The 24,864-nt window shown below is 43.6% G+C and overlaps 1 protein-coding gene across 1 annotated transcript in view; it reads right to left on the reverse strand.

The window, feature by feature from the left end:
* Positions 1 to 20,163, reverse strand: part of sorl1 (sortilin-related receptor, L(DLR class) A repeats containing) — a 100,686-nt gene extending 80,523 nt beyond the window's left edge. Inside the window, exon 1 of the mRNA XM_056283232.1 lies at positions 19,867 to 20,163. Within this exon, the coding sequence (XP_056139207.1) occupies positions 19,867 to 20,163 (297 nt within the window). The remainder of the gene's footprint in view (positions 1 to 19,866) is intronic.
* Positions 20,164 to 24,864: the final 4,701 nt, after the last annotated feature.

Consider the following 24,864-nt stretch of genomic DNA (forward strand, 5'->3'; position numbering starts at 1 on the left):
CCCATGGCCCACTGTATCATCTTCTTGATGGCATAAAGGGGCTGATCGGATCCACCCACTGCAACCTGGCCTGGGTTAAGATATCTTGTGTATGATACTGCTATTCTCATGACATGGAGCTGAAGACAACTAAGATATTTTCTAAACTCATGATTCGTGTGTGTATTGTGCTTCATGCTTTATAACATAGGCAGCGAATGAGATTCATGTCAAATATAGCTTTTTACAACCTTCAGGAGCTGATACGTGAAACGTGACCAGTAAAAATTAGTTTTCTTAAAATATCTGAAAAAGTAAAGGTTTTGGGGTATATGTTTGTTCATAATGCTTATATAAATGTGGTGCTTCTGCTTCTTTTGAGCCCATGATCAGCTCTCTGCGACATTCAGGAGCCGAGATACTGATTTCCAGGCCTAAAAAGTGGGCGTGGCCATTTCAGAGACTTCCCCCACCTAAAATTTTGGGCTCCTTGCATTTTTTTCTTTATTGGACTCTAAATTAACAGAAAAACATAGGCTCAAATGTGAATGACTTTTTGCAGCCATTTTGCCTTAACTGACTAGACTATTAATACAATGATGGGTATGATGCCCAAAAGACAAGATTATGGTTCCTGGATAGTCCTTCCTTTGTGAATGATCTTAACCGGTTTTATGGAAGATTTGACACCATGGATTTCAAAGATAAGAGCAACGCCATCTGTGCCAATGTACCCCAAAACCCCACAGTTCAGCTGTCAGAGCAGGAAGTTGGCATTTGCCTTTCGCGGATTAAGCCCCACAAAGCACCCAGAACTGGTTTACATGTTCTGAAGGTGTGTTCCATCCAGCTAAGGGTTGTTTTAACAAGGCTATTCCAGTTTTTACTGTATAAGTGTAAAAACTATTCCAGTTCTGATGACAGACACTTTCCAAACTCATGGAAAGCGTCCATCATCAGACCAGTACCTAAAAAGCTGGGGTACAAAGCCCTGAATGACTTTCGCCATTCACTGGCCACTTTATTAGGTACACCTTGCTAGTACCGGGTTGGACCCCCTTTTGCCTTCAGAACTGCCTTAATCCTTCGTGGCATAGATTCAACAAGGTACTGGAAACATTCCTCAGAGAGTTTGGTCCATATTGACATGATAGCATCACGCAGTTGCTGCAGATTTGTCGGCTGCACATCCATGATGCGAATCTCCCGGTCCACCACATCCCAAAGGTGCTCTATTGGATTGAGATCTGGTGACTGTGGAGGCCATTTGAGTACAGTGAACTCATTGTCATGTTCAAGAAACCAGTCTGAGATGATTCGAGCTTTATGACATGGCGCGTTATCCTGCTGGAAGTAGCCATCAGAAGATGGGAACACTGTGGTCATAAAGGGATGGACATGGTCAGCAACAATACTCGGGTAGGCTGTGGCGTTGACACGATGCTCAATTGGTACTAAGGGGCCCAAAGTGTGCCAAGAAAATATCCCCCACACCATTACACCACCACCACCAGCCTGAACCGTTGATACAAGGCAGGATGGATCCATCCTAACATGTTGTTGACGCCAAATTCTGACCCTACCATCCGAATGTCGCAGCAGAAATCGAGACTCATCAGACCAGGCAACGTTTTTCCAATCTTCTATTGTCCAATTTTGGTGAGCCTGTGCGAATTGTAGCCTCAGTTTCCTGTTCTTAGCTGACAGGAGTGGCACCCGGTGTGGTCTTCTGCTGCTGTAGCCCATCTGCCTCAAGGTTCGACGTGTTGTGCGTTCAGAGATGCTCTTCTGCATACCTCGGTTGTAATGAGTGGTTATTTGAGTTACTGTTGCCTTTCTATCAGCTCGAACCAGTCTGGCCATTCTCCTCTGACCTCTGGCATCAACAAGGCATTTTCGCCCACAGAACTGCCGCTCACTGGATATTTTCTCTTTTTCGGACCATTTTCTGTAAACCCTAGAGATGGTTGTGCGTGAAAATCCCAGTAGATCAGCAGTTTCTGAAATACTCAGACCAGCCCGTCTGGCACCAACAACCGTGCCACGTTCAAAGTCACTTAAATCACCTTTCTTCCCCATTCTGATGCTCGGTTTGAACTGCAGCAGATCGTCTTGACCATGTCTACATGCCTAAATGCATTGAGTTGCTGCCATGTGATTGGCTGATTAGAAATTTGCGTTAACGAGCAGTTGGACAGGTGTGCCTAATAAAGTGGCCGGTGAGTGTATATATATATATATATATATATATATATATATATACATATACATACACACACACACACACACACACACACACACACACACACACATATATATATATATATATACGTTGGCTTGGCTTTTAATATGATGAAAGTACATGTACTCATGCAATGGTTTCTGGACTTAGGGGTGAATGAGGGCCTTGTGCATTACTGGGTCAAGCACTCTTTAACTGACCGCCCACCAAGAGTCTTTGTAAAAGGAGCACTTTCTGATGAGGTTGTTCCAAACACAGGAGCACCTCAGGATTGTGTTTTATCACTGTTATTATTTTCTGTGTACACCAACAAGATGACACTGCTAAACTCCAATTTTAAGCTATTCAAATATGCTGATGACATGGCTTTAGTTGGTCTTTTTTTAAAAGAATAATGTTGTCTCTTATTACTTTGCCCAGGTTTCCGAGCTGGAACACTGGTTTAAATCCAGTTTCCTGCTAATCAATGCTGGAAAATGAAGGAACTTATTTTAAATCATGCAGAACCACCCCAATTGCTTACACTTTGTGACCAATCTGGGGAAATTGTCAACTGTTTTAAGTATCTAGGAACACAAATCGATGACAAATTGAGTTTCATAGACAATGTTGATTCTATATGTAAGAAAGCCAGTCAGAGACTGGTTTTATTGAGGAAATTGAAGGGGTTTGGTAACCCAGCCGCTGAGGATGCACAAGCCAGTGCATCCTTAGTGCCGGTCCCAAGCCCGGACAAATGGGGAGGGTTGCGTCAGGAAGGGCATCCGGCGTAAAATCTTTGACAAATCAAATATGCGGATCATAAATAAGACTTACATACCGGATCGGTCGAGGCCCGGGTTAACAACGACCGCCACCGGTACTGATAACCAGCAGGGTGGCGGTGGAAACTATGCTACTGTTGGGCGAAGGAGAAGGAGAGGGGGAAAGCATGTCCAGAGGCAGCTAGAGAGGAGGAAGGGTAGGCATGTGGAGGTGAGAGTTGGAACTTTGAATGTTGGCACTATGACTGGTAAAGGGAGAGAGCTGGCTGACATGATGGAAAGAAGAAAGGTAGGCATACTGTGTGTGCAAGAGACCAGGTGGAAGGGGAGTAAGGCCAGGAGTATCGGAGGTGGCTTCAAACTCTTCTACCATGGTGTGAATGGGAGGAGTAAAGGGGTAGGGGTAATTCTGAAGGAAGAGTATGTCAAGAGCGTGCTGGAGGTGAAGAGAGTGTCAGACAGAGTGATGAGTATGAAGCTGGAAATTGAAGGTTTATTGCTGAATGTTATCAGCGCATATGCCCCGCAAGTTGGGTGTGAGATGGATGAAAAAGAAGAATTCTGGAATGAGTTGGACGACATGGTGGAGAGGGTACCCAAGGAGGAGAGAGTGGTGATTGGAGCCGACTTCAATGGACATGTTGGTGAAGGGAACAGAGGTGATGAGGAGGTGATGGGAAGGTATGGAGTCAAGAAGAGAAATGTGGAAGGACAGATGGTGGTGGATTTTGCGAAAAGGATGGAAATGGCTGTGGTGAATACATATTTCAAGAAGAGGGAGGAACACAGGGTGACGTACAAGAGTGGAGGAAAGTGCACACAGGTGGACTATATCTTATGTAGAAGGCGCCATCTAAAAGGGATTGGAGACTGCAAGGTGGTGACAGGGGAGAACGTAGCTAGGCAGCATCGGATGGTGGTCTGTAGGATGACTTTAGAGACCAAGAAGAGGAAGCGAGTGAAGACACAGCCGAAGATCAAATGGTGGAAGTTGAAGAAGGAAGACTGTTGTGTGGAGTTCAGGCAGGAGTTAAGACAGGCACTGGGTGGTAGTGAAGAGTTGCCAGATGGCTGGAAAACCACTGCAGAAATAGTGAGGGAGACAGCTAGGAAGGTACTTGGTGTGTCATCAGGACAGAGGAAGGAAGACAAGGAGACTTGGTGGTGGAATGAGGAAGTACAGCAAATTATACAGAGGAAAAGGTTGGCAAAGAAGAAGTGGGATAGTAAGAGAGATGAAGAAAGTAGACAGGAGTACAAGGAGATGCAGCGTAAAGCAAAGAGAGAGGTGGCAAAGGAAAAGGAAAAGGCGTATGGTGAGTTGTATGACAGATTAGACACTAAGGAAGGAGAAAAGGACTTGTACCGATTGGCTAGACAGAGGGACCAAGCTGCAAAGGATGTGCAGCAAGTTAGGGCGATCAAGGATAGAGATGGAAATGTGCTGACAAGCGAGGAGAGTGTGCTAAGAAGGTGGAAGGAATACTTTGAGGGGCTGATGAATGAAGAAAATGAGAGAGAGAGAAGGTTGGATGATGTAGGGATAGTGAATCAGGAAGTTCAGCGGATTAGCAAAGAGGAAGTGAGGGCAGCTATGAAGAGGATGAAGAGTGGAAAGGCAGTTGGTCCTGATGACATACCTGTGGAGGCATGGAGATGTTTAAGAGAGATGGCAGTGGAGTTTTTAACTAGATTGTTTAACACAATCCTGGAAAGTGAGAGGATGCCTGAGGAGTGGAGAAGAAGCATACTGGTACCGATTTTCAAGAACAAGGGCGATGTGCAGAACTGTAACAACTACAGAGGTATAAAGTTGATCAGCCACAGCATGAAGATTTGGGAAAGAGTAATAGAAGCTAGGTTAAGAGGAGAGGTGACGATCAGCGAGCAGCAGTATGGTTTCATGCCACGAAAGAGCACCACAGATGCGATGTTTAATTTGAGAATGTTGATTGAGAAGTATAGAGAAGGCCAGAAAGAGTTGCATTGTGTCTTTGTAGATTTAGAGAAAGCTTATGACAGAGTGCCGAGAGAGGAGGTGTGGTATTGTATGAGGAAGTCAGGAGTTGCAGAGAAGTATGTAGGAGTGGTGCAGGATACGTATGAGGGAAGTGTGACAATGGTGAGGTGTGCGGTTGGAATGACAGATGGGTTCAAGGTGGAGGTGGGATTACATCAAGGATCGGCTCTTAGCCCTTTCTTGTTTGCAATGGTGATGGACAGGTTGACGGACAAGATCAGGCAGGAGTCTCCATGGACGATGATGTTCGCGGATGACATTGTGATCTGTAGCGAGAGTAGGGTGCAGGTTGAGGAGAGCCTGGAGAGGTGGAGGTATGCACTGGAGAGAAGAGGAATGAAAGTCAGTAGGAGCAAGACGGAATACCTATGCATGAATGAGAGAGAGGACAGTGGAATGGTCAGGATGCAAGGAGTGGAGGTGACAAAGGCATTTGAGTTTAAATACTTGGGGTCAACTGTCCAAAGTAACGGGGAGTGCAGTAGAGAGGTGAAAAAGAGAGTGCAGGCAGGTTGGAGTGGGTGGAGAAGAGTGTCAGGAGTGATTTGCGACAGAAGGGTATCAGCAAGAGTTAAAGGGAAAGTTTACAAGATGGTTGTGAGACCAGCTATGTTATATGGTTTGGAGACAGTGGCACTGACGAAAAGACAGGAGGCGGAGCTGGAGGTGGCAGAGTTGAAGATGCTAAGATTTTCACTGGGAGTAACGAAGAAGGACAGGATTAGGAACGATTATATTAGAGGGACCGCTCAGGTTGGACGGTTTGGAGACAAAGCAAGAGAGGCAAGATTGAGATGGCTTGGACATGTGTGGAGGAGAGATGCTGAGTATATTGGGAGAAGGATGCTGAATATGGAGCTGCCAGGGAAGAGGAGAAGAGGAAGGCCAAAGAGGAGGTTTATGGATGTAGTGAGGGAAGACATGCAGGTGGCTGGTGTGACAGAGGAAGACGCAGAAGACAGGAAGAAATGGAAAGGGATGATCCGCTGTGGCGACCCCTAACGGGAGCAGCCGAAAGTAGTAGTAGTAGAAGGGGTTTGGTGTCAGTCATAACATTTTGGAAAAAGTGTATGTCAGCCTGATGGGAGGATATTCTTGTGTTTAATACTTCTGTCTGGTATGGACATTTGACACTAACAAACAAAAACAAGCTGGCCAGGATCGTCAAAACAGCAGGAAAGGCAGCCAACAAAAGTCACTGGATGACCTTTACAATACAGCTGTACATAGGAAAGCTTTTTCCATCATTTATGACACTAAATGTTATTACTAATAAACACGATGTTTATTTAGTTTACAGACTTTTATTCAGTTCACTGCAACAAACACCCTGTGAACGCCGTTTCATCAACCCAACTTCGCGCATGCATCCCCAGGGTCAAAGGGGACCCCATTTTACCATGATGAACAGAGTAGAGGGGCAATACAAAATACGTGTTAACAATCTCCCTACACTTTTTTATGTTTAAGTAAAAAAAAAATTACATTTTAACATTTTAAAATGAGTTTGGGAAACGCTTAATATATTTAAAATGCTAACAAAGTTTTCAGTGCTTTCAACATTCCATGCAAAGTCTTTGGCAAAGATTCCACAGTCCTTCACTGAGTGCTTTCAAAAGCACCAGAGCCGATGCTCCCCTTTTTGTTAGACAGTCAGTGAGTTGAGCTTTTGTGTCTTACCAGAGCACCTTCTTGATTTTCTTGCTTTGTATGAACTCCTTAATGCTGCTTATTTCCAGCCGGAATCTTTTCTCTGTGACCTGTATTGTTGATTTACGGGCATCGATCAGAGAGTGGTTGTCAGTCACACAGCCCAACGAATGAGCATTCAGTCCAGCATTCCCAGTGGTGAGCTCAGAAAAGAGAGTGGCTAGAAAAATGGCATTGTCTATTCCATCTGACATAGCAAGAGTTTCCCCTGCAAGAGTGCTCCGCACCACACGTCTAATTCTCTTGGATTGCCAACAGAGGGGAGAAAACTTCCCTCTTTCTACCATAAGAGCAATCAAAATTCCCCCGTGTTCCTCCTTCAAGAAGGTTTCCAAGAGAAGCATCACTGAAAACAATCAAGTTCAGAGCATCGTTGTTTCCCAGATGTTGAAACCTGAGGATCACCTTTTCAGACTTGAGCTTACGGATGACTTTATTAGATTCATGAATTGACTGCACCATAGATTTTTTTATATTGGATGCCAAACAACAAGAATCAAACATAACATCAGGTCTGGTCTGCTTGGCAACCCATAGGATCTGACCTATTTTTGACCTTAGCTGCTCTTTTTCACTTTCATTAAGGGGGGCATTCCTCTGTATAGCATGTGCTGCTTGCATGTGAAGAGGTTGTAGATTTTCAATGTAACTGTGCTGATGTACCTGAACTACACCATCAACAGTGACAAAATCAATTCCTATATAGCAGAAATGTCCATGCTCCTTGTGTCCAACATGGAACGCACACTTCAGTTGAGGAATTACATCTGTTGAAAAGTTTTGTGAGCCTGCTCAAAGAAAATCATCTACATGACATGCAAGTACTTCAGTAACCTTAAACTGCTCATCTAACCAATAAAAGACTGCTGGATCCACTTGCGACACTTTATCAACTGTGCTCAACATGATTTATTTCACTTTGTTATACCAATACAGTGATGCATCAGCAAGACCATATACACATTTCTTTAGTTTCCAGAGAACACTTTCACTTCCTGCCTCAGGACGGGCCAAAAATAAATATCCCTGGACAATTCCATGCCCTGCAAGAATGCAAATTTGATGTCCATAGAATGGATTTGCCACTGATTTTGACAGATTATTGTTAACAACAGTCTACGAGATTCAGAAGCACAGGTTGGGGAGTCTTTCTGCAACTCTTGGATATTAAGCTCTTCAAAACCTCTGGGTACAAGCCATGCATTGGGAACAATACCCTCGGGAGTTTCTTTAAGACTAGACCCATCTGATGGAAACACACTTTTGACCTGCATCTTCAACTTCCTCAAAAAACATCATAATTGTGCCAATTCTTTATTTCTTCCTGTTTAGCTGTGTCAAATGAAATGTCTTTGGTTATAAGTACATCAGCATCCATCTTCTGCTTCAATATTAAGACTATCAACATGTGACATGTCAACTGACTCCTTTTGTCCATCACTGCCATCAGGCTCAAGATGTTGCAAGTTATACTAATTTTTTCCTGTAGCTTTCCCTGCTCTGCCTAAAACTCTTGTCTCTATGTAGAACACAATCATCTCTGTTCATAAATGTTACAGTCTGTCCTGTTCTTAACTTTACACCTGCAGAAGAGACAGGGTTACCCAAACATTGTGCTCTGTTTCAGTTTGTGTAACTGGTGGATGCACCGCTTCTCCTGTATTTACTTCCTTGTCACTGTTCATTGTCTGTATTTTGTTCACTGTTGGAGCTATCTGCTGCATTGTTTACAATGCTTTTCACACTTCCTGTCTCTCTGTTAGCATCATCTTATACAGTTTGCTTGTCCTGATCCTGTGTGTTCACCTTACAAAGCCTAGAGTGATGCACTCTAACAAGAATTCCACCATGTCTAACAAATACAAAAACTCCATCCTCACCAATAACTACCCCTGATCCCTTCCATTCTGTACAGCCTGCCCGTTTGTAATATACCTTGTCACCTGTCTCATATTTGTCATCTGTGGGTTTGAGTTGCTTACAGAGTGCCCTCCTTCTCCTATCGGAACATCCAGCTTTCGTGAATGCTTTCCTAGAAGCATGTAAAGCTGATATGTGTTCTCCTACCCTAGTACTTACAGTAGTACCCTCTAGAGCAGGTAGCTTATCAACTAATACAGAGGGAAGGTTAGGATTCTGTCCAAATACTAGAGCTTCTTATTCCATAGAATAGTCACACCCCCTGGTATCCTGCCTCTGACTATTCCCATGCCAAGGTCAGCTGTAGACTCCCCAGCCCCATGAAAGTTATCATCGAAGGAGTTTAGTTTTTCCAAGTCGTGCTTTGTTAAAAATGTCTCTTGCATACATAGTATGTCACAGTTCTCCAAAAGGTTTTCAACAACTATGCGGCGAGAGTTCTCCCCTGTGCTCTGGCCCAGACGCAGGCCACGACAGTTGTATGACAAAACCCGAACAGTCATTTAGCAAGACTAATGAGTGACCATATCACCAGCAGGCATACCCCCCCCCGCCCGCCCCCACAGCAAAAGTAGTGTTTGACCCGACAACTCCACTCCTGTGTGGCTCATAATAGTGTCGGACAAGCGCCCCTTCAGGCTAGAGCTCCGGATTGTACATTTTGCCAACCTCATTGCATTCAGCAGATATTTTAAATGAGCTGAATCTACTGTGCACAAAGTCAATCTTTTGACAGATAACATCACAGCCAAGTTTATCTTTAAGATACCCAGATAGAGTGTCAGCATCTAGGTCAGGTGTGAACTTGGTGGCAAAAACACTCACCAGCTTCATTTTTACAACTTTGATATTACTCCCAGCTCTAGTACCAATAACATTATCAGATTTCTTTTTCTGCCCGGGGTTAACAGTGCGATCTTGAGTGAATAGCAACTTTCGCTGTGTGACATTTCACAAATTGACTCCACATTGAGGAGCCTGGCAAAGATGTTAATCCAGCAGGACCCTCTGCTATCTCAGCCTTCTCCACTTCCAGAGCAGAGAGCTCGACTCCCAGGCCTGAGGCTTCCACCGGTGCAGCCCCAGACACCATGCTGACCAGGCTCACGGCTCCATCCATTGTGCCCATGACAGTGGCCCCAACCACTGCCACCAACGTATCTGGACCATTGCCCCCAGTCAGATCAGCGGAGCGCTCCAATGCACACACTTGGCGATCGATCTTCTCAGTGATAGACCGAAGAGTTTTGCTCACATTAGCCTGTATCTGCACTGCATGCTTCATAGAGCTGACCTTCACGTACAGCTGCTCCATTCTCCCAAGCAAGCTCGAGACATCCATGTTGGAGAATGTCACTGGCGGCAGAGCATCCAAGTAATGAGAGACAAATCTGGGAATCTTCTCTCCACACTCATTCAATACATTAAGGCAAGACTTCATGGTACTGGCATCTTTCTTAGGCCTTTTATGGGAAATGAGCCACTGCGTAGGATGGCAAAGGTGAAACGGCACCTTCCTTGAGGTCTCTATGCACTCCGAGTCAAAAGTTTTCTCAACCAACAGCGTGATCTCCTCCTGCGTCAGTGTCTTCATTTTTACAGCCAGGAAACTGAGTAGCTCATCCTCCCCAATAATTCTGCCATCTTTAGTCCCATAAATCTCAGGTTCTGTACGAAACTGAATCCGAGGCCGGCAATGGCGCGCAGCATCAGCCATCTGTGTGGTTTTCAATTGATGTAATCAATGATGGGGTAAAAATCCATAAAATAGGCAAACCCTAAAATCAATTAAAATAACCCAAGGTCTCATGGAGTCGTTAAAAAATGGTTAAAATTTAAAAAGTAGGCAGAACCTCGAACAAACAAACCACAGCTGGTAACTGGAACCAGAAGTCAATCAAAGAAAAAACAAACAAAAAGATCTATAAGGGATCTTTTGTTCCTAGTGCAATACATTTGACCAACAAACTGCATTAATCTGCACTCTTCTGTACTGAATGTGTGCTGTACACTGTGTATGCTGTATTAATTGTCGTGCAATTGTGTGTGATGATGAGATTTGCTGTATTGATGTAAGGTGATGTTTTTATTGTATTTGGTGAGACCAAATGTGACTTTCTGGCCTCAGCTGGACGATAAAGTTGTATTCTATTCTATTCTATTCTATTCTAAAAGGTGAGTTCCACTAGGACTCCCTGGCATCTCAATGATGTATGAAAACAAACACGGCAATAAAAGTAGGAAACTCCCCAACTTTTAGATAGCACCAGTTGTTGTGTGAAGAATTAACAGACAGAATGTGCAGATAACTTGAAACCTTTCTTATTGCCACACCTAAGCACACCTGGCCAATCACTGCAGAAAGTAGGCTTGGCCTTCAGAATGCCAGTTTCGCAGTTGCAAAAAATCTATAACACCATCCTACCAAATCCGACTGTCTGAAAGGGGCTTTCCAATATTACCCAACCTTCCGAACAGTGCTTCGTTGGAAGTATGCAGCAGCCCTTAAACTAGATTTGATCAAAATGCATGGAATGGTCAAGGTTGCTAAATCACACTCGAATAGTTAAGACTGACTAGCTTCACAAATTTGAGCATTATACTTCAAAACTGTCCTCCAAATCTGACAATTGGGAGAGAAAACTGAATCTCTCTTAGGGAGGTTAGCCTGTCCATTGTCCCGTCTTTGGACTTTTGAGTGTTCCAGAGGAGTCTTGAGTTCTCCCACTCTGGTCCCTCTATCCTGTTTAATTTCACCACTGCGTGTTACTAGAGTTCCCACGTGTGTGGTCTTTTCTCCCTGACCCCTTAAAGACAGCCTGAATAGACACTTCAAATCTCTTTGTGTCTGTCTTTCCATATGTATGTGAATGGGTATAGCAGCCAATAATGAACAGTGTAACTGTTTCTTGAACAACATGAGTAGTATGTGCAGATTATCATGCAGTACAAGTGGTAGGAGTAATAAAGACACATGACAATTCAATGACTGTCCAATCAAATCCGGGGATTAAATGGTGCAAGTCATCACCAGAAGCAAACTGGTTTTCTGAAGCAGTTTAATTACGGTGACAACCAGAAGGATAGTTACTCGAGGTGCTTTAGTTATATTTTCACAACAGCATTTCTGACATCATGGGTAACTTTATTAAAACAAACCTTTTGTCAAAAAATACGACACAGGAAAACATTTTCACTGGACTGTATCTTTAACGTATTTCTTTATTGCTTTCATGTTTATCTTAGAAAGACAGACATTAATTATGATAACCAAGCCCCTTATAAAATCTTGGTAAGTGCTCAATAAATAAAGGTGTCATATTATTATTATCTTTTCCTTTATGAGCCCAAGCCACAGAGCAAGCCACACTCATACACAGCTCTGCCTTTAGTCAACAGATTTCTGTTCTTCTACCACCACCATCCCCCTCCCCTCTTCCTTTCTCTGCCATCCGAGTGAAAATCAAGCCTGTGTATGGGCCCTGAGGTGTTGCAGCAGTAAATCGGTCTGTTTTTTAGGGCTCATTGGTCATAGAGTGTATGGGCCGAATGGCAGCAACCTGCTTCACTGACTGACAGCCATAATTTGGAGACTGATGAAGACCATTAAGATAAAAACAATTTGCCAGGTTGCAGCAAATTGCCGCATTAGACTTAATGCAGAGCCAGTCCTTCAGACCAGTTCAACAGCGAGCTCATCATTGATCAATGATAATGACTCAGGATGAAGGCAGCACCACTAAATGCAGGTCATGTCTTTGGAAATCGGAGGCATTCGTATAAACTCAAGCCAACATGGCTCCCTGTCATCTTCTTACCCCATGCGAATATGAACGATGACATGCAAACTTTGACAATGTTATCTTATAAACAGCTGCCAAACTGATCTAATCTAAAGCTGCAATGGAGGAAGCTTTTATTGTTTGGCATGTTGCCTCATACTTTCCCTCAAACTCAAAGTGAACTTTTCATGATTCCTCCTGCCCTATATTCATTGTTTTCAGTTAACTCTCAATTGTGCTAGGTAACTGGCACAATCCTTTGTTTCTCATTTTGAATCTGCATTTTGACTCAAAGTTAAAAGGTACTGTGCATTAGCACTGGGGAATTGTGAGCTGATTTTTCAAGCAAAAAAAAAAAAAAATCTCTCAAAATGAATTCCTTAACAGAGATGCATTGAAAGATAGATCCTACTTGAGGGTGTGGATTAAAGTTAAATTTCCGTCTCTGCCTCGCGTCTAGCTTTAAGTGTGCGTCCTTTTTTTTCTTGGGTCCTTTTTTTGTTCTTTCACAGACCACACTGCAACACGGAAAATGGCCCAGAGATTGTTTTACACATGACAGAAAGGTACTCCTGATCTGCTGCATTTCCTCTTTCACAGAGACAGCTTTGTGATCACCAGGGACTGGATCCTAGCTGATCACAGACAACAAAATGAATTCGTCTCACCATGCCATTGCTGAGGATTTTTAGTTTCTTTTTCTCTCTCTCTCTCTCTCTCTCTCGCAGACACACAGACACACACACACAAAAACACACATGAAAACACACACAATGCATTCCTTCTCAACAAACAAGTTTTTTTGCAAGCCATTGATAATATCTGACAGACCTGAGACTATTAAGTAAACCAAAACCACCAAGTCAAAAAGCAGAGCACCAGCAGCCGACTTTTTCCTCTTGATTATTCTTTGAGACAAGACTCCATTCTACCAGAGCCTTGAAGGCCGATAGAGCGGAACAGGTGCTTTCACAAAAGGGACGCTGGCCTTGTCCCGAGTACACTTGACCCCAAAGTCCAGTTTGTTCGACTAGTGTGAACACTGCGTACTGTACCTGGGCACAGATCAATGAACCTTGCCCTGCCTGGTCCACTTGAAAAGGTGGTCTCGAGTACGGTTCACGTGTACTCGGGTACGGCTCGCATCAGGTGTGAAAACAACCATACCAAAACATAGAAGTAGACTGCTATGCCAAAAAGGTATTTCTCAATGCCGCATGCCTCCTTCGAAATCTGCGTATGCGCGCAGCACGCGTCGATCTCATGTGTAGATATACAAGTGTGCTCAGGTACAGAGCAACATTACTAATGTGAAAGCTGACTGGCAACGTGGGGACAATCGTACTCAGGCATGGTATCTAATGTAACCGTACCTAATGTGAAAACCCCATAAATCTGCAACTGAATGGTTTCAACTCCCTCTGCAATGGGCTCAGCTGATATCTGGAGCGTAAGATCCTGCTAAAATATATGAAAACTACTTGTCAAAGAAGCTCAGATCCAAGGATTGCATGGACAGCAGATTAGCCATGTGTGAGTGTGGTACTGTGACGCCTCCATACACCCAGCAGTGATTTAACCAAGGCATTTTCCCCCTTTTTCTCCCCAATTGTACTTGGCCAATTACCCCACTTTCCGAGCTGTTCCGGTCGCTGCTCCACCCCCTCTGCCGATCTGGGGAGGGCTGCAGACTACCAGCTGCTTCCTCCGATACATGTGGAGGTGCCAGCCGCTTCTTTTCACCTGACAGGGAGGAGTTTCGCCAGGGGGACGTAGCATGTGGGAGGATCACACTATTCCCCCCAGTCCCCCCTCCCCCCTGAACAGGTGCCCCGACCGACCAGAGGAGGCGCTAGTGCAGCGACCAGGACACATACACACATCCCGGCTCCCCACCCGCACACACGGCCAATTGTGCCTGTAGGGATGCCCGACCAAACCAGAGGTAACAGGGATTTGAACCAGCGATCCCCATGTTGGTAGGCAACGGAATAGACCGCTACACTACCCTTAGCCAAGGCATTTTGGCCGAAAATCTCCCCCTGAGTTTTCAGGCGAGCAGAATTGAAATGATCTTCTAGATAAATACAAAATACAGCAATATCATAATCAGTATAACACAATGAACGTTGCACAAAAAGGAAATTTGTACTGACACATTTAACTGTACACAGATGTGAAAAGCAAATCCGTCACTCACTACAACACTATCTGGTCTAACTACCACTGTATTCTTATAGCATTTACAATAGAAGGGCAGGTAAGCCCAGGCTGCATCAGGAATAATAAATAACCTTTTGCCTGTCAGACCATATAACACAAGCCACACTGGTTCTTGTGATATGGTTACACATTTTTCTGAACAAATGGAAATTAAATGGGGGGGAAAAGTCCATAAGCAAGTGTACAAATGGTGAAGAATTTTAAGTTTCAAATTAAAGTCAAATTGGATCCACTTAAATTGAAGCAAGAGAGTTTTTATCTTGAGGACTTAGTCTACCCTGCTGTTTATCTTGAGTTTTTATGATGCGGTGATGATACTTTAGCGAAGAAATGCAAATGTGGTCACAGCAGCATTGGACCAGAGACTGGGCTGCTGTCCTTGCACTTCCCCTTGATACCCTTACTTAAGACTGTTCTTTCCTGCATTGACCATTTTCATGACCTCATGTATTATGTTGGAGCCATGTGTTAACCACTTGTGCTGAGCTGTCTCAACCCATGTAGGTAGGTGAGGTTTTTTTTCTTTAATTGGCATGTGTTGCTTGGAAGTTAGAAATTGGCAACACACCTTTATTAGCACATCAATTCATATAAAAAGCCTTTGACCTAGATGGAATAAATTTATTTGGCTACTAGAAAGGAAGCTAACAGTAGGATGTTCATGATTAGTTATACTGTCTTTATCAATATGCATTATTTATGACCAACAAAAAAAGTAGCCTAAATGTCAACAATATCAGTGTAAGGTTTTTATCAGAAATTATCTACAGCAAATACTGCACAGCCTGCTGTTGCATTGCTGAACATCTTCCACAAGGTCATTTTTGTGCAGAGTGCTCAACATTAGCCTTGTATTCACAAAAAAACAATCTTAGCAGAAGCATGATAATGACATTGGGCCAAATCAGGCCAATGTGCATGCAGGTCAGTTGCATGTCAGCTGAAGATTAGCTCAGCATGCTGATACAATAAACATCAGACATTTCTGTTAATCCAACACCACAATTTACAGCAGAGATAAGGCAACCATGTGCCATGGAGTCTGAAAAGGATGCAGGTTTCCAGCCAATCACTACACCAGGGGATTTCACCGACTAGTGCACCTATAACTAAAGAGGACACACTAAGGCCAGGTTACACACTATCACCCACATTAATAAATTCATGTTTATGCCAGTTGCAATTCCACACAGAATACGTGTGACGTATAGTTTCAGTGTTGAAGTCCATTTTATCTACCAGCCATGTGAGGCTTTCACAAAAATAGATTAGGGAAATGCACTTTATATATTAGAAACTTGTTGGCTCAGGCGTTATGCTGTACTGCCTAACAGCCTGTATTTGTGTCTTGGGATACATCGATATCACCTTTTCACTGCCGAGACTGATTCTGCGCATGAATCTTTAAGTACTGGCTGATGCCGAAAACAAAGTAAATCAAGTCATTTTGCTTTTATTTATGACGTGTTATTCATGACTTTTGGTCTCAGATTTTAGTCTTCGGTTATATCTTTAATGCCAATACTCCATTTTAACCTAGTATCGTCCTGATATCTGATACAGGTACTGTGGCGTCCCTATTTGTGTCTTCTTGTGGTTATTGGTTGCTTATTATCTATACAAGCAATACTGTAAATTAACTTTAATCAAAGAGATGATAAATGTACAATCTCCTATGAAATATCACTTTCCAAATGAAAACCGTTTTGTCATTGAGTTATCAAAATGAAAGTACATATTTAGCCATTTCGGGTTGTTAAGACATACTAGAGACGTGCCTCTATACTCTGCAACCGCTCATTATCTGGTGTATGCAGCAAGCGCCCAATCTCTGTGTAAAATCTGTTCTGCATTCGGCATAACCAACGAAAATACTTGGTGTAGTCATTGGCTGGAAGGAAAGTCTGCATACTCTTTGGCCTCTATGGCACACAGATGCCTATGGCTGGATTACAGCTTAACTTCATGGCTGAGAAATCTCTCTCAAGGAAAATGCAGGCTTATGACAGGTTGGTGTTAATTTCCATCATCCATACTGAAGGTTAGATGAAGGTTAGGTGATGATAACAGAACTCCCATCACTGATCGATTCCTATCCCAATATGATGAACATCTATCAAACCAGTTAATAGAGTATGGGTTTTGTGGGAGAAGCTAAAACATGCAGTAACGCCACATGTGACATTCTTGTCTTTTCTTCGATCTTATTGTTACTTTCCTTTGTAAATGGTAACAAGGGGGAGCCGCACTCAGCCTCTGAGAGTATCAAGAACTCCCAAACACAGAGTCCTCCATTATTCAACAATGGGGGGAGGGGAATGCCAGTCTTGCCATGATGATGATAATGACATCATCACTGCAGGACTGGTATCTAGACAGGACACTCTCTTCTCACAAGGCAATGAAACACAGGCATGGAGCACTATCAAATTTGCATCTGCAATTTTGCCTGTACTGTTCCTGGCCAACAAATTTTTGGCAAGAAGGAGACGGCACAATCGAGCATCTGTCTTTGCTCTGTAATAGTCGAGCTCTTCGTTTTGATTTTATTTCAGGCCAGCCGTTACTGTGTAGAAATACAGACTGAATGTGATAAAGACCAAGTTTTGGGGTGGTTGTAATGAATAAAGACATCGTCAAACCAGACTGACGTAGCCACACATGCCAAATACCAAACTAAGAGCACTGAAGGCAGAACCACTGCCCTTAAGAGAGACTGCTGTTTTTATTATTGCACTCAATTCAGATGCAGGCTGTGCAGTCTAATTCAAAAGCTGATAGAACCCAAGTGCTTGAATTTCTACAATGTAAAATGCTTGTTGCCATACTGTGTGGGATGGCAGTACTGAATAGAAGATGACTTTTATACTCAAGGTCTTTTCTAAGCTTAATGACAGGAGGGCTAAATTGGCCTCCCACTGCTAAGAACCCTGCTAGATGCATCATGGTAATAGCTTCATAGATTCTCAACCAGACAATAAGTTTTCAAGAAGGAGTGAAATGGTACATAAAAGCAGAAATGATCCAGTTTATCTCACTAACTACAGCCTCTTACGAGTGTGAAGGTCTGAGAGTGCTGAACAGTGACAAGGCTACAAATATCAGCATTGGCTTGTGAGGCTACCGGTGGAAGATGTGTGCTCTGTTTTCTGAGGGTGTTTGTGTGTGTTCAGTAGAAAAACAGGTTGAGCTAATATGTCAGGAGGCTGGTGTTTTGTCAGAGCAGTGTGTGGGAGTTGGGTGCAAACACCGTTTCTGCTCCAGCTGATTTAGAAATGCCCATCAGCTGGCCTTCACAGCTGCTTAAAAACATAGCATGCATTCACCAAAACATGCACACAATCACAATATTTTTGCGTTCTATTATATTGTTATTTGAATTCACAGCTCAGTCAACGTTCATTCTAGCATGGAATAATTTGTCTCATCAAGCCACATGCTGGTTTTTTGTTGTCTATAAAAAATAGGGTAGGTCAGTTGACTTACATGTTTGACCTTTAGGAGGAAAACTATATTGCACCCGGCAAAAGTCACAACCCGTAATTACAATATTTGGTCAGGAAATTCTCTTAATCGTTCCTGTCATACCCATACCAGCCAGCCACTTCAAACAGGCAGACAACAAGTGGATTTATAGCACACTGTCGCTGGATCTGGGCACCCTGTAGCCTTGTAAAATACCAGGACTAGACAAAGCATGTATGTAAGAACATTAACTGTGATTGATTTAGTATGTCACAACTAGGTAACATGATACTGAAGCCTGTTTTTAAGTGATTCAACCTACCTGCTCTATCTATCTGCATTTGTGGCTGTTGTAAGACTTTGCAGTAAATCTAGCTTCTGGGCATCTTTACAATGGTCTGCTATGTTATTGTAATAATGTTATGGTTAAACACTGGCTGTTGGTCAGCCCTCCTTTCCTAAGCATTCCTCTTACAGAAACCTGATTTTCTTTAATCTGTTTTGTTGTCTCATGCCTGATTCCCCAAATTGTCACTGTTCACCCCCTTCTCGGCCACTAATGCACTTTCATCATTTCTCTTTTAATATGTATTAAATATATACATATATATTAAATATATATTTATTTATTTGTTATCCAAAATGCTTTACAGTACAACTAGTGCACCCAAGGTTTTTTTAAGGGTGGCACTGGAGAACATATAACCACTTTTCTTTTAAGTGTTGGTGCCATGATTGATGCTACATTAAGCCACATGATCATTTTACATTTCCGATCTAGACATCAGAGGACTGCTTTTTTTATCCCTCAATTCACTGTGAAAAGCATCAGACATACTTCCCACAGGTTTCACGTCCACATCTGGCTCTAGGCGAGTTTCATAATCATAGCATCCAACCATAATTTCATTCTCAACTTGTGAATTTGGTGCTTCTTTCTGGACGGTATGTTTCACTGATCTTTGTTACGAGTTGATTCATTGCGCTTGCTTACTCTTTGCCTTCAAGAGATTTTGAGTGCCTAAACCATCCATCCACTTGTGAGGTAAATAAGCAGCAGCAAATGTCACTGTTGGGCGACTACCAGACTGTTGGGTGAGAAGCAATGCGAGTCTGCACAAATGAGCATTTCACAACGTCAATAAGCAACATTACTGTAGCTGGCGCAGGAGCCTAACTGCCCCTCCTCGAAGACTGTTTCATTATTTTTGGACAGGGACACAGAAGTGGTTCATGTTTAAATAAACTGAAAATACGCAAGAGCAATGACCATTGTTCACAAACACGCTGTTAATTTACATTTTTCCGTGTGCTCCTGCGACGTGCTTACAACAAAGGTCAAGTGAGCGTACAATTGGGGCGGGGGCGGGGGGGGATACAAAAGCTGTTGTACTGGTCCAGCAATATTTTGTTTACAAAACCTGGATAATGACGTCATTGAAGCGAATCCTACAAACGTTTGTAAGTCTTTGCTTGAGGCAAGATGAGAATCCGGCGGACTGGTTTGATGGAAGAGGATGTGTTATCCTGCTTCAATCGAGCAGCGATGCAATGCAAATGTCATGCGAGAGAAGTGAGATAACGTGTCACGCGAAACCATTTGTTCCTCACCTTCAGCATGAGGTGATACTGATGAGAGGAAAGCACGAGACTCTTATCCGCGAGAGCCAACCTTGTCAGGTTAACGACACTCAGATGACACGCGACGAACAGAATTAGATCGGGGACAATAACGCTGAGCTACGTTACAGGATCGATTACCTGTCCGTACACCTTTGGCATGGCCGACTCGGCAGTACTTCGGCGATTTCGATGCTGATAGGCGCCAGAGTCCACCCCGTCTTCCGCGGCACTACGCAAGGCTCGCCGCAGCTCTTCTCTGCCCGTTAAATCCTTGTTCGCGCTTATGGTGAAAAAGCCCCTCATTTGGGGAAGCATATTCCGGTGGTCTTGGTGAAAACCGAGGGTCGACGAACTCACCCAGGCACCGCAGATGAACAAAAAATATATTGTACACTGAAGAGAGGACAGCATCTTGCCCGTCTGTTTTGTCGCCATGTTTGTGTATGTTTCGGATCGGATTAGGTAACACGGAAGCGCGCCCCCGCGTGGATACTGGGAGTGCCGTAGGTGGGGCGCTTGGGTCGTCAGACGGACGGGCAGCTCAGATTTGAATCATGGCATATCCAGACTGGACTCAGATTGCTTTAATCAAATCTGCAGAGCAAAGAAAGAAAGAAAAAGAAATAATCACGTGGTTTGAAACGTGATTCAAACTGAATTACGAGATATACGTCAATGTTTCAAACTGTCTTTAATATCACTCGCAATGCCTCTGGCACCACGCATATCACTGCACAGTGATGCCGGCTGTGAATGCAGTCCGAAACATGGCTGCAAACATCTCTGTCGCTGGTGCTATCTGGTACGACAGGGAACTTCTGCACCGCGACTACACATTGCTCTGTGTGTGTGTGTGTGTGGGGGGGTATATTTCTGTGCATCAAAATTTGAAGGTGACGGCACGGTGGCGCAGTGGTCGCCTCACAGCAAGAAGGTCCTGGGTTCGAGCCCAGGGGTAGTCCCAACGTTAGTGGGTCGTCCCGGGTCGTCCTCTGTGTGGCGTTTGCATATTCTCCTCGTGTCTGCGTGGGTTTCCTCCGGGGACTCCGGTCTCCTCCCACAGTCCAAAGACATGTAGGTCAGGTGAATCAGCCATACTAAATTGTGTGTGTGTGTGTGTGCGTGTGTGTGTGCGTGCGTGTGTGTGTGTGTGTGTGTGTGTGTGTGTGTGTGTGTGTGTGTGTGTGTGTGTGTGTGTGTGTCTTGGCCCTGTGTGATGGATGGCCTGGCGGCCTGTCCAGGGTGTCTCCCCGCCTGCCGCCCAGTGACTGCTGGGATAGGCTCCAGTGACCCTGAGAACAGGATAAGTGGTTTGGATAATGGATGGATGGATGGATGGAAAATGTGAAGGTGTAACGGGAACTAAACGTGTAAAGGGGTGGGATATATTTTCTGCATACAGTTTAAACTGTTTTTGTCTTTGTGTTGTACTGCTGTGGGCTGAGGGAAACGACATTTCGTTTCATTTCACGTACGCAAGTGCATGAAGTGAAATGACAAATAAAAGTGTTCCTGGTTCCTAATTCCTAAATCTTCCTCTTTGGCATCTTCATTTCAGTTGTAATTTAGACCTACAATACATGCTACAGTGGATCCACAATATTTCTATTTTTAGTTCTCTGTCAAGCAATCATTTTCTTTTATCCCTGAAAGGTAAATAAAAGGGTTCCCTTTTCCCCTCAAATCTGCTGCAGCCCAAGTTTGTCCAATTTGTAAAGAAAGAGCAGTCTCGCTGCTTCATTTCAAATCTGAGTCCCTGTCTCTCAATTATACAGGGACTCATTTAGCTGTGATCGATGAGCATCACTGGAAGATAACTTCATCAGCTGGCTTGATTTACAAGGGAAACACAAATCAAGGGAAGTTCATCTTAGAGCATCACTAAATCCACATCAAGTCACGTGTTCAGTGTGCCTACATGCAAGCGATCAGCACAGCAGTTCAGTTAAAAACAGTTTGTTTGACCTTTCACTTGCAAATTTGATGTTGCTCTTAACTGAATAAATCTCCCTTTATAAATGTTTAATGCATGTGTGCTGCTAAAGGCAGAAGTGAGGTCTTGGGTTTTGTTGTTGTTGTTGTTGTTGTTTGTCAACCCTTATTCTGAATCCCACTATATAAATCCCTATATTTAAATATAGATGTTCTGATAAGGTTTGTGTATTTAATCATTTGTTACAAATCGGTCTAAATTTGTAAATGAATAGGGGCTTTTCTGTGGACTGCAGCCACTGAACTTCCCATTGCATTTGCATTTCAGGGATTGGTCACTTAAATGGGGCCATAGCTTGAAGAACTGCAGTCTATGTCTTTCATATTAGAGTTACAAAGTATCTCATATAACACACTTGCTCAACTCAACGCAATTTTTTTCCCCTTTGGAGCCCATGATATATACTGATCAGCCAAAACGTTAAAACCACTGACTAGAATACACTTTGTCATTTGTACATACATATAATGAAATCCATTCTCTGCATTTAACCCATCCTAGCTGTGTAGCTAGGAGCAGTGAGCAGCCGCCGTGCAGCACCTGGGGACCAACTCCAATTATTTCTTCCTATTGTCTTGGTCAGAGGCACAGACAGGAGTGTTAACCCTAACATACATGTCTTTTTGATAGTGGGAGGAAACTGGAGTCCCTGGAGGAAACCCACGCAGACATGGGGACAACATGCAAACTCCACACAGAAAGGACCTGGGATGGCCTGGGGTTCGAACCCAGGACCTTCTTGCTGTGAGGTAACAGTGCTAACCACTGGGTCACCGTGCCGCCATCGACAGGTGAATAACATTATCTTATTACAATGGCACCTGTCAAGAGGTGGGATATATATTAGGCATCAAACGAACAGTTCTTCAAGTTGATGTGTTGGAGGCAGGAAAAATGGGCAAGCGTAAGGCTCTGAGCAACTTTGACAAGGGACAAATTGTGATGGCTAGATGACTGGGTCAGAGCATCTCCACAACGACGGGTCTTGTGGGGTGTTCCCGGTATGCAGTGGTCAGTACCTACCAAAAGTGGTCCAAGGAAGGACAACCAGTGATCTATCAACAGGGTCATGGGTGCTCAAGACTCATTGATGCGCGTGGGGAGCAAATGCTAGCCCGTCTGGTCCGATCCCACAGAAAAGCTCAAATGTAGCTCAAGACTGGTCAGAGTGCCCGTGATGACCCCTGTCCATTGCCGAAAGCGCCTACAATGCACATGTGATTCAATGCAATTAATGGGGGACAAAGCCACAATCCTCATCCAGAGCGTGAATTTAAGTGGTCATTTTAAAAATGTACTGTCAAATTTTTTTTTTTTTTACTGTTGGTTACAGTCATTTCTTACCATACCACTTTCTGCAACACAGCCTACAAGTGACTACCAGCAGGAGCCACACTGCCTTGGCACTTGCAGTGACAAGTAGCTCAAAGGTGTTTATAAAATGTGACCTTGATGACTTATTCAAATTTATTGTGACATATTAGGAAAGTCCTACATGGGATATTTCTAATCAGCAATAGAATGGAATTGTGAATGGAATGAAGCTGCAAAATCAAAACATTTTAAAGTGCATCAATTCTACTTCCTTTATGCCTTTTGGAGCGTGACGCTTGAATAAATACATTTTTAAAGCAAAGGATTTAAAGTATGTAGGACAACATTTTATTCAGCGGCAACATTTTAATGCCTAAAGCGTTGCTTGATCTTTTTGAAGTGGTTTATGTTTGTAGGGCGTTGCATCCTTGAGAAAAGCAACACATTTACTTGTGTCTGGGATTGTTGACTACCTTACTGGTAAACCACAGTATGTGCACTTGCAACACTGTGTGTCAGACAGTGGTCAGCAACACTGGGGCTCGGCAGGGGACAGTCCTGTCTCCCTTCCTTTTCACCTTCTACACCACGGACTTCAACTACCATACGGAGTCCTGCCATCTTCAGAAGTTTTCTGATGACTCTGCTATAGTCGGATGCATCAGCAAGGATGAGGAGGCTGAGTACAGGGCTGTGGTGGGAAACTTTGTCACATGGTGTCTGTGAATGTTCTCATTCATCCAGGTCATGGTTATCCAAAGGAGTTGAATCAAGTGCAACTGGACTTGGTATATATCCGTGAAGACGTTTCGCCTCTCATCCAATAGGCTTCTTCAGTTTGTGCCTTTCTGACTAGACCAAGCTAGTCTGACTGGCTGGTGATGAGACTCAGAATTTGCCACATGGTGTGAGCGGAACAATCTGCAGCTCAACATGACTAAGACAAAGGAGCTGGTTGTTGATCTGAGGAGGAACATGACACAAGTGACCCCTGTTTCCGTCCAGGGGGTCAGTGTGGACACTGGAATACTACAAGTACCTGGAGGTGTATATAGACAATAAGCTGGACTGGGCTAAGAACACTGATGCCTGCTACATGAAGGGACAGAGCCGTCTGTACTTTTTGAGGAGGCTAAGGTCCTTCAACATCTGCCAGACAATGTTTAGGATGTGGTACGAGTCTGTGGTGGCCAGTGCTCTCCTGTTTGCCGTTGTGTGTTGGGGCAGCAGGTTGAGGGTAGCGGATGCAAACAGGCTCAATAAACTGATCCGCAAGGCCAGTGATGTTGTGGGGGTGGAGCTGGACTCTCTGGCAGCGGTTTCTGAGAGGAGGATGCTGTTGAAGTTATGTACCATCATGGACGATGTCTCCCACCCACTCCATGATGTGCTGGTCAAGTACAGGAGTACTTTTAGTGATAGACTCATTCTGCCGAAATGCACTGCAGAGCGCCACAGGAGGTCATTCCTGCCTGTGGCCATCAAACTTTACAACTCCTCCCTCAGAGTATCTGATACTCTGAGTCAATAGTCATTAGACTGGCCCTTCGAATTATTTTACCCTGTCGGGTGTTTGTTTGTGCTGTTTGTTTCATGCTGCAGTAATACAGTATAGATAGGGTGTCATATGCTGGAGCATGGTGCACATATGTTTATATATTTTATTTTTATTTCTATTTCTTATTTTATCTTCCATTTCTACTTGTTTCTATTTTTCATATTTCTATTTTCTTGTTATCTTGTATCTTGTTAGTTTTTCTTTACTAGAGCATGCGTGTCTGTAATAGGACCCAATTTCCCCTCGGGGATGAATAAAGTATCTGATTCTG

Source organism: Lampris incognitus, chromosome 7, assembly GCF_029633865.1.
Source record: "Lampris incognitus isolate fLamInc1 chromosome 7, fLamInc1.hap2, whole genome shotgun sequence".
In the NCBI taxonomy this organism is placed as follows: domain Eukaryota; kingdom Metazoa; phylum Chordata; class Actinopteri; order Lampriformes; family Lampridae; genus Lampris; species Lampris incognitus.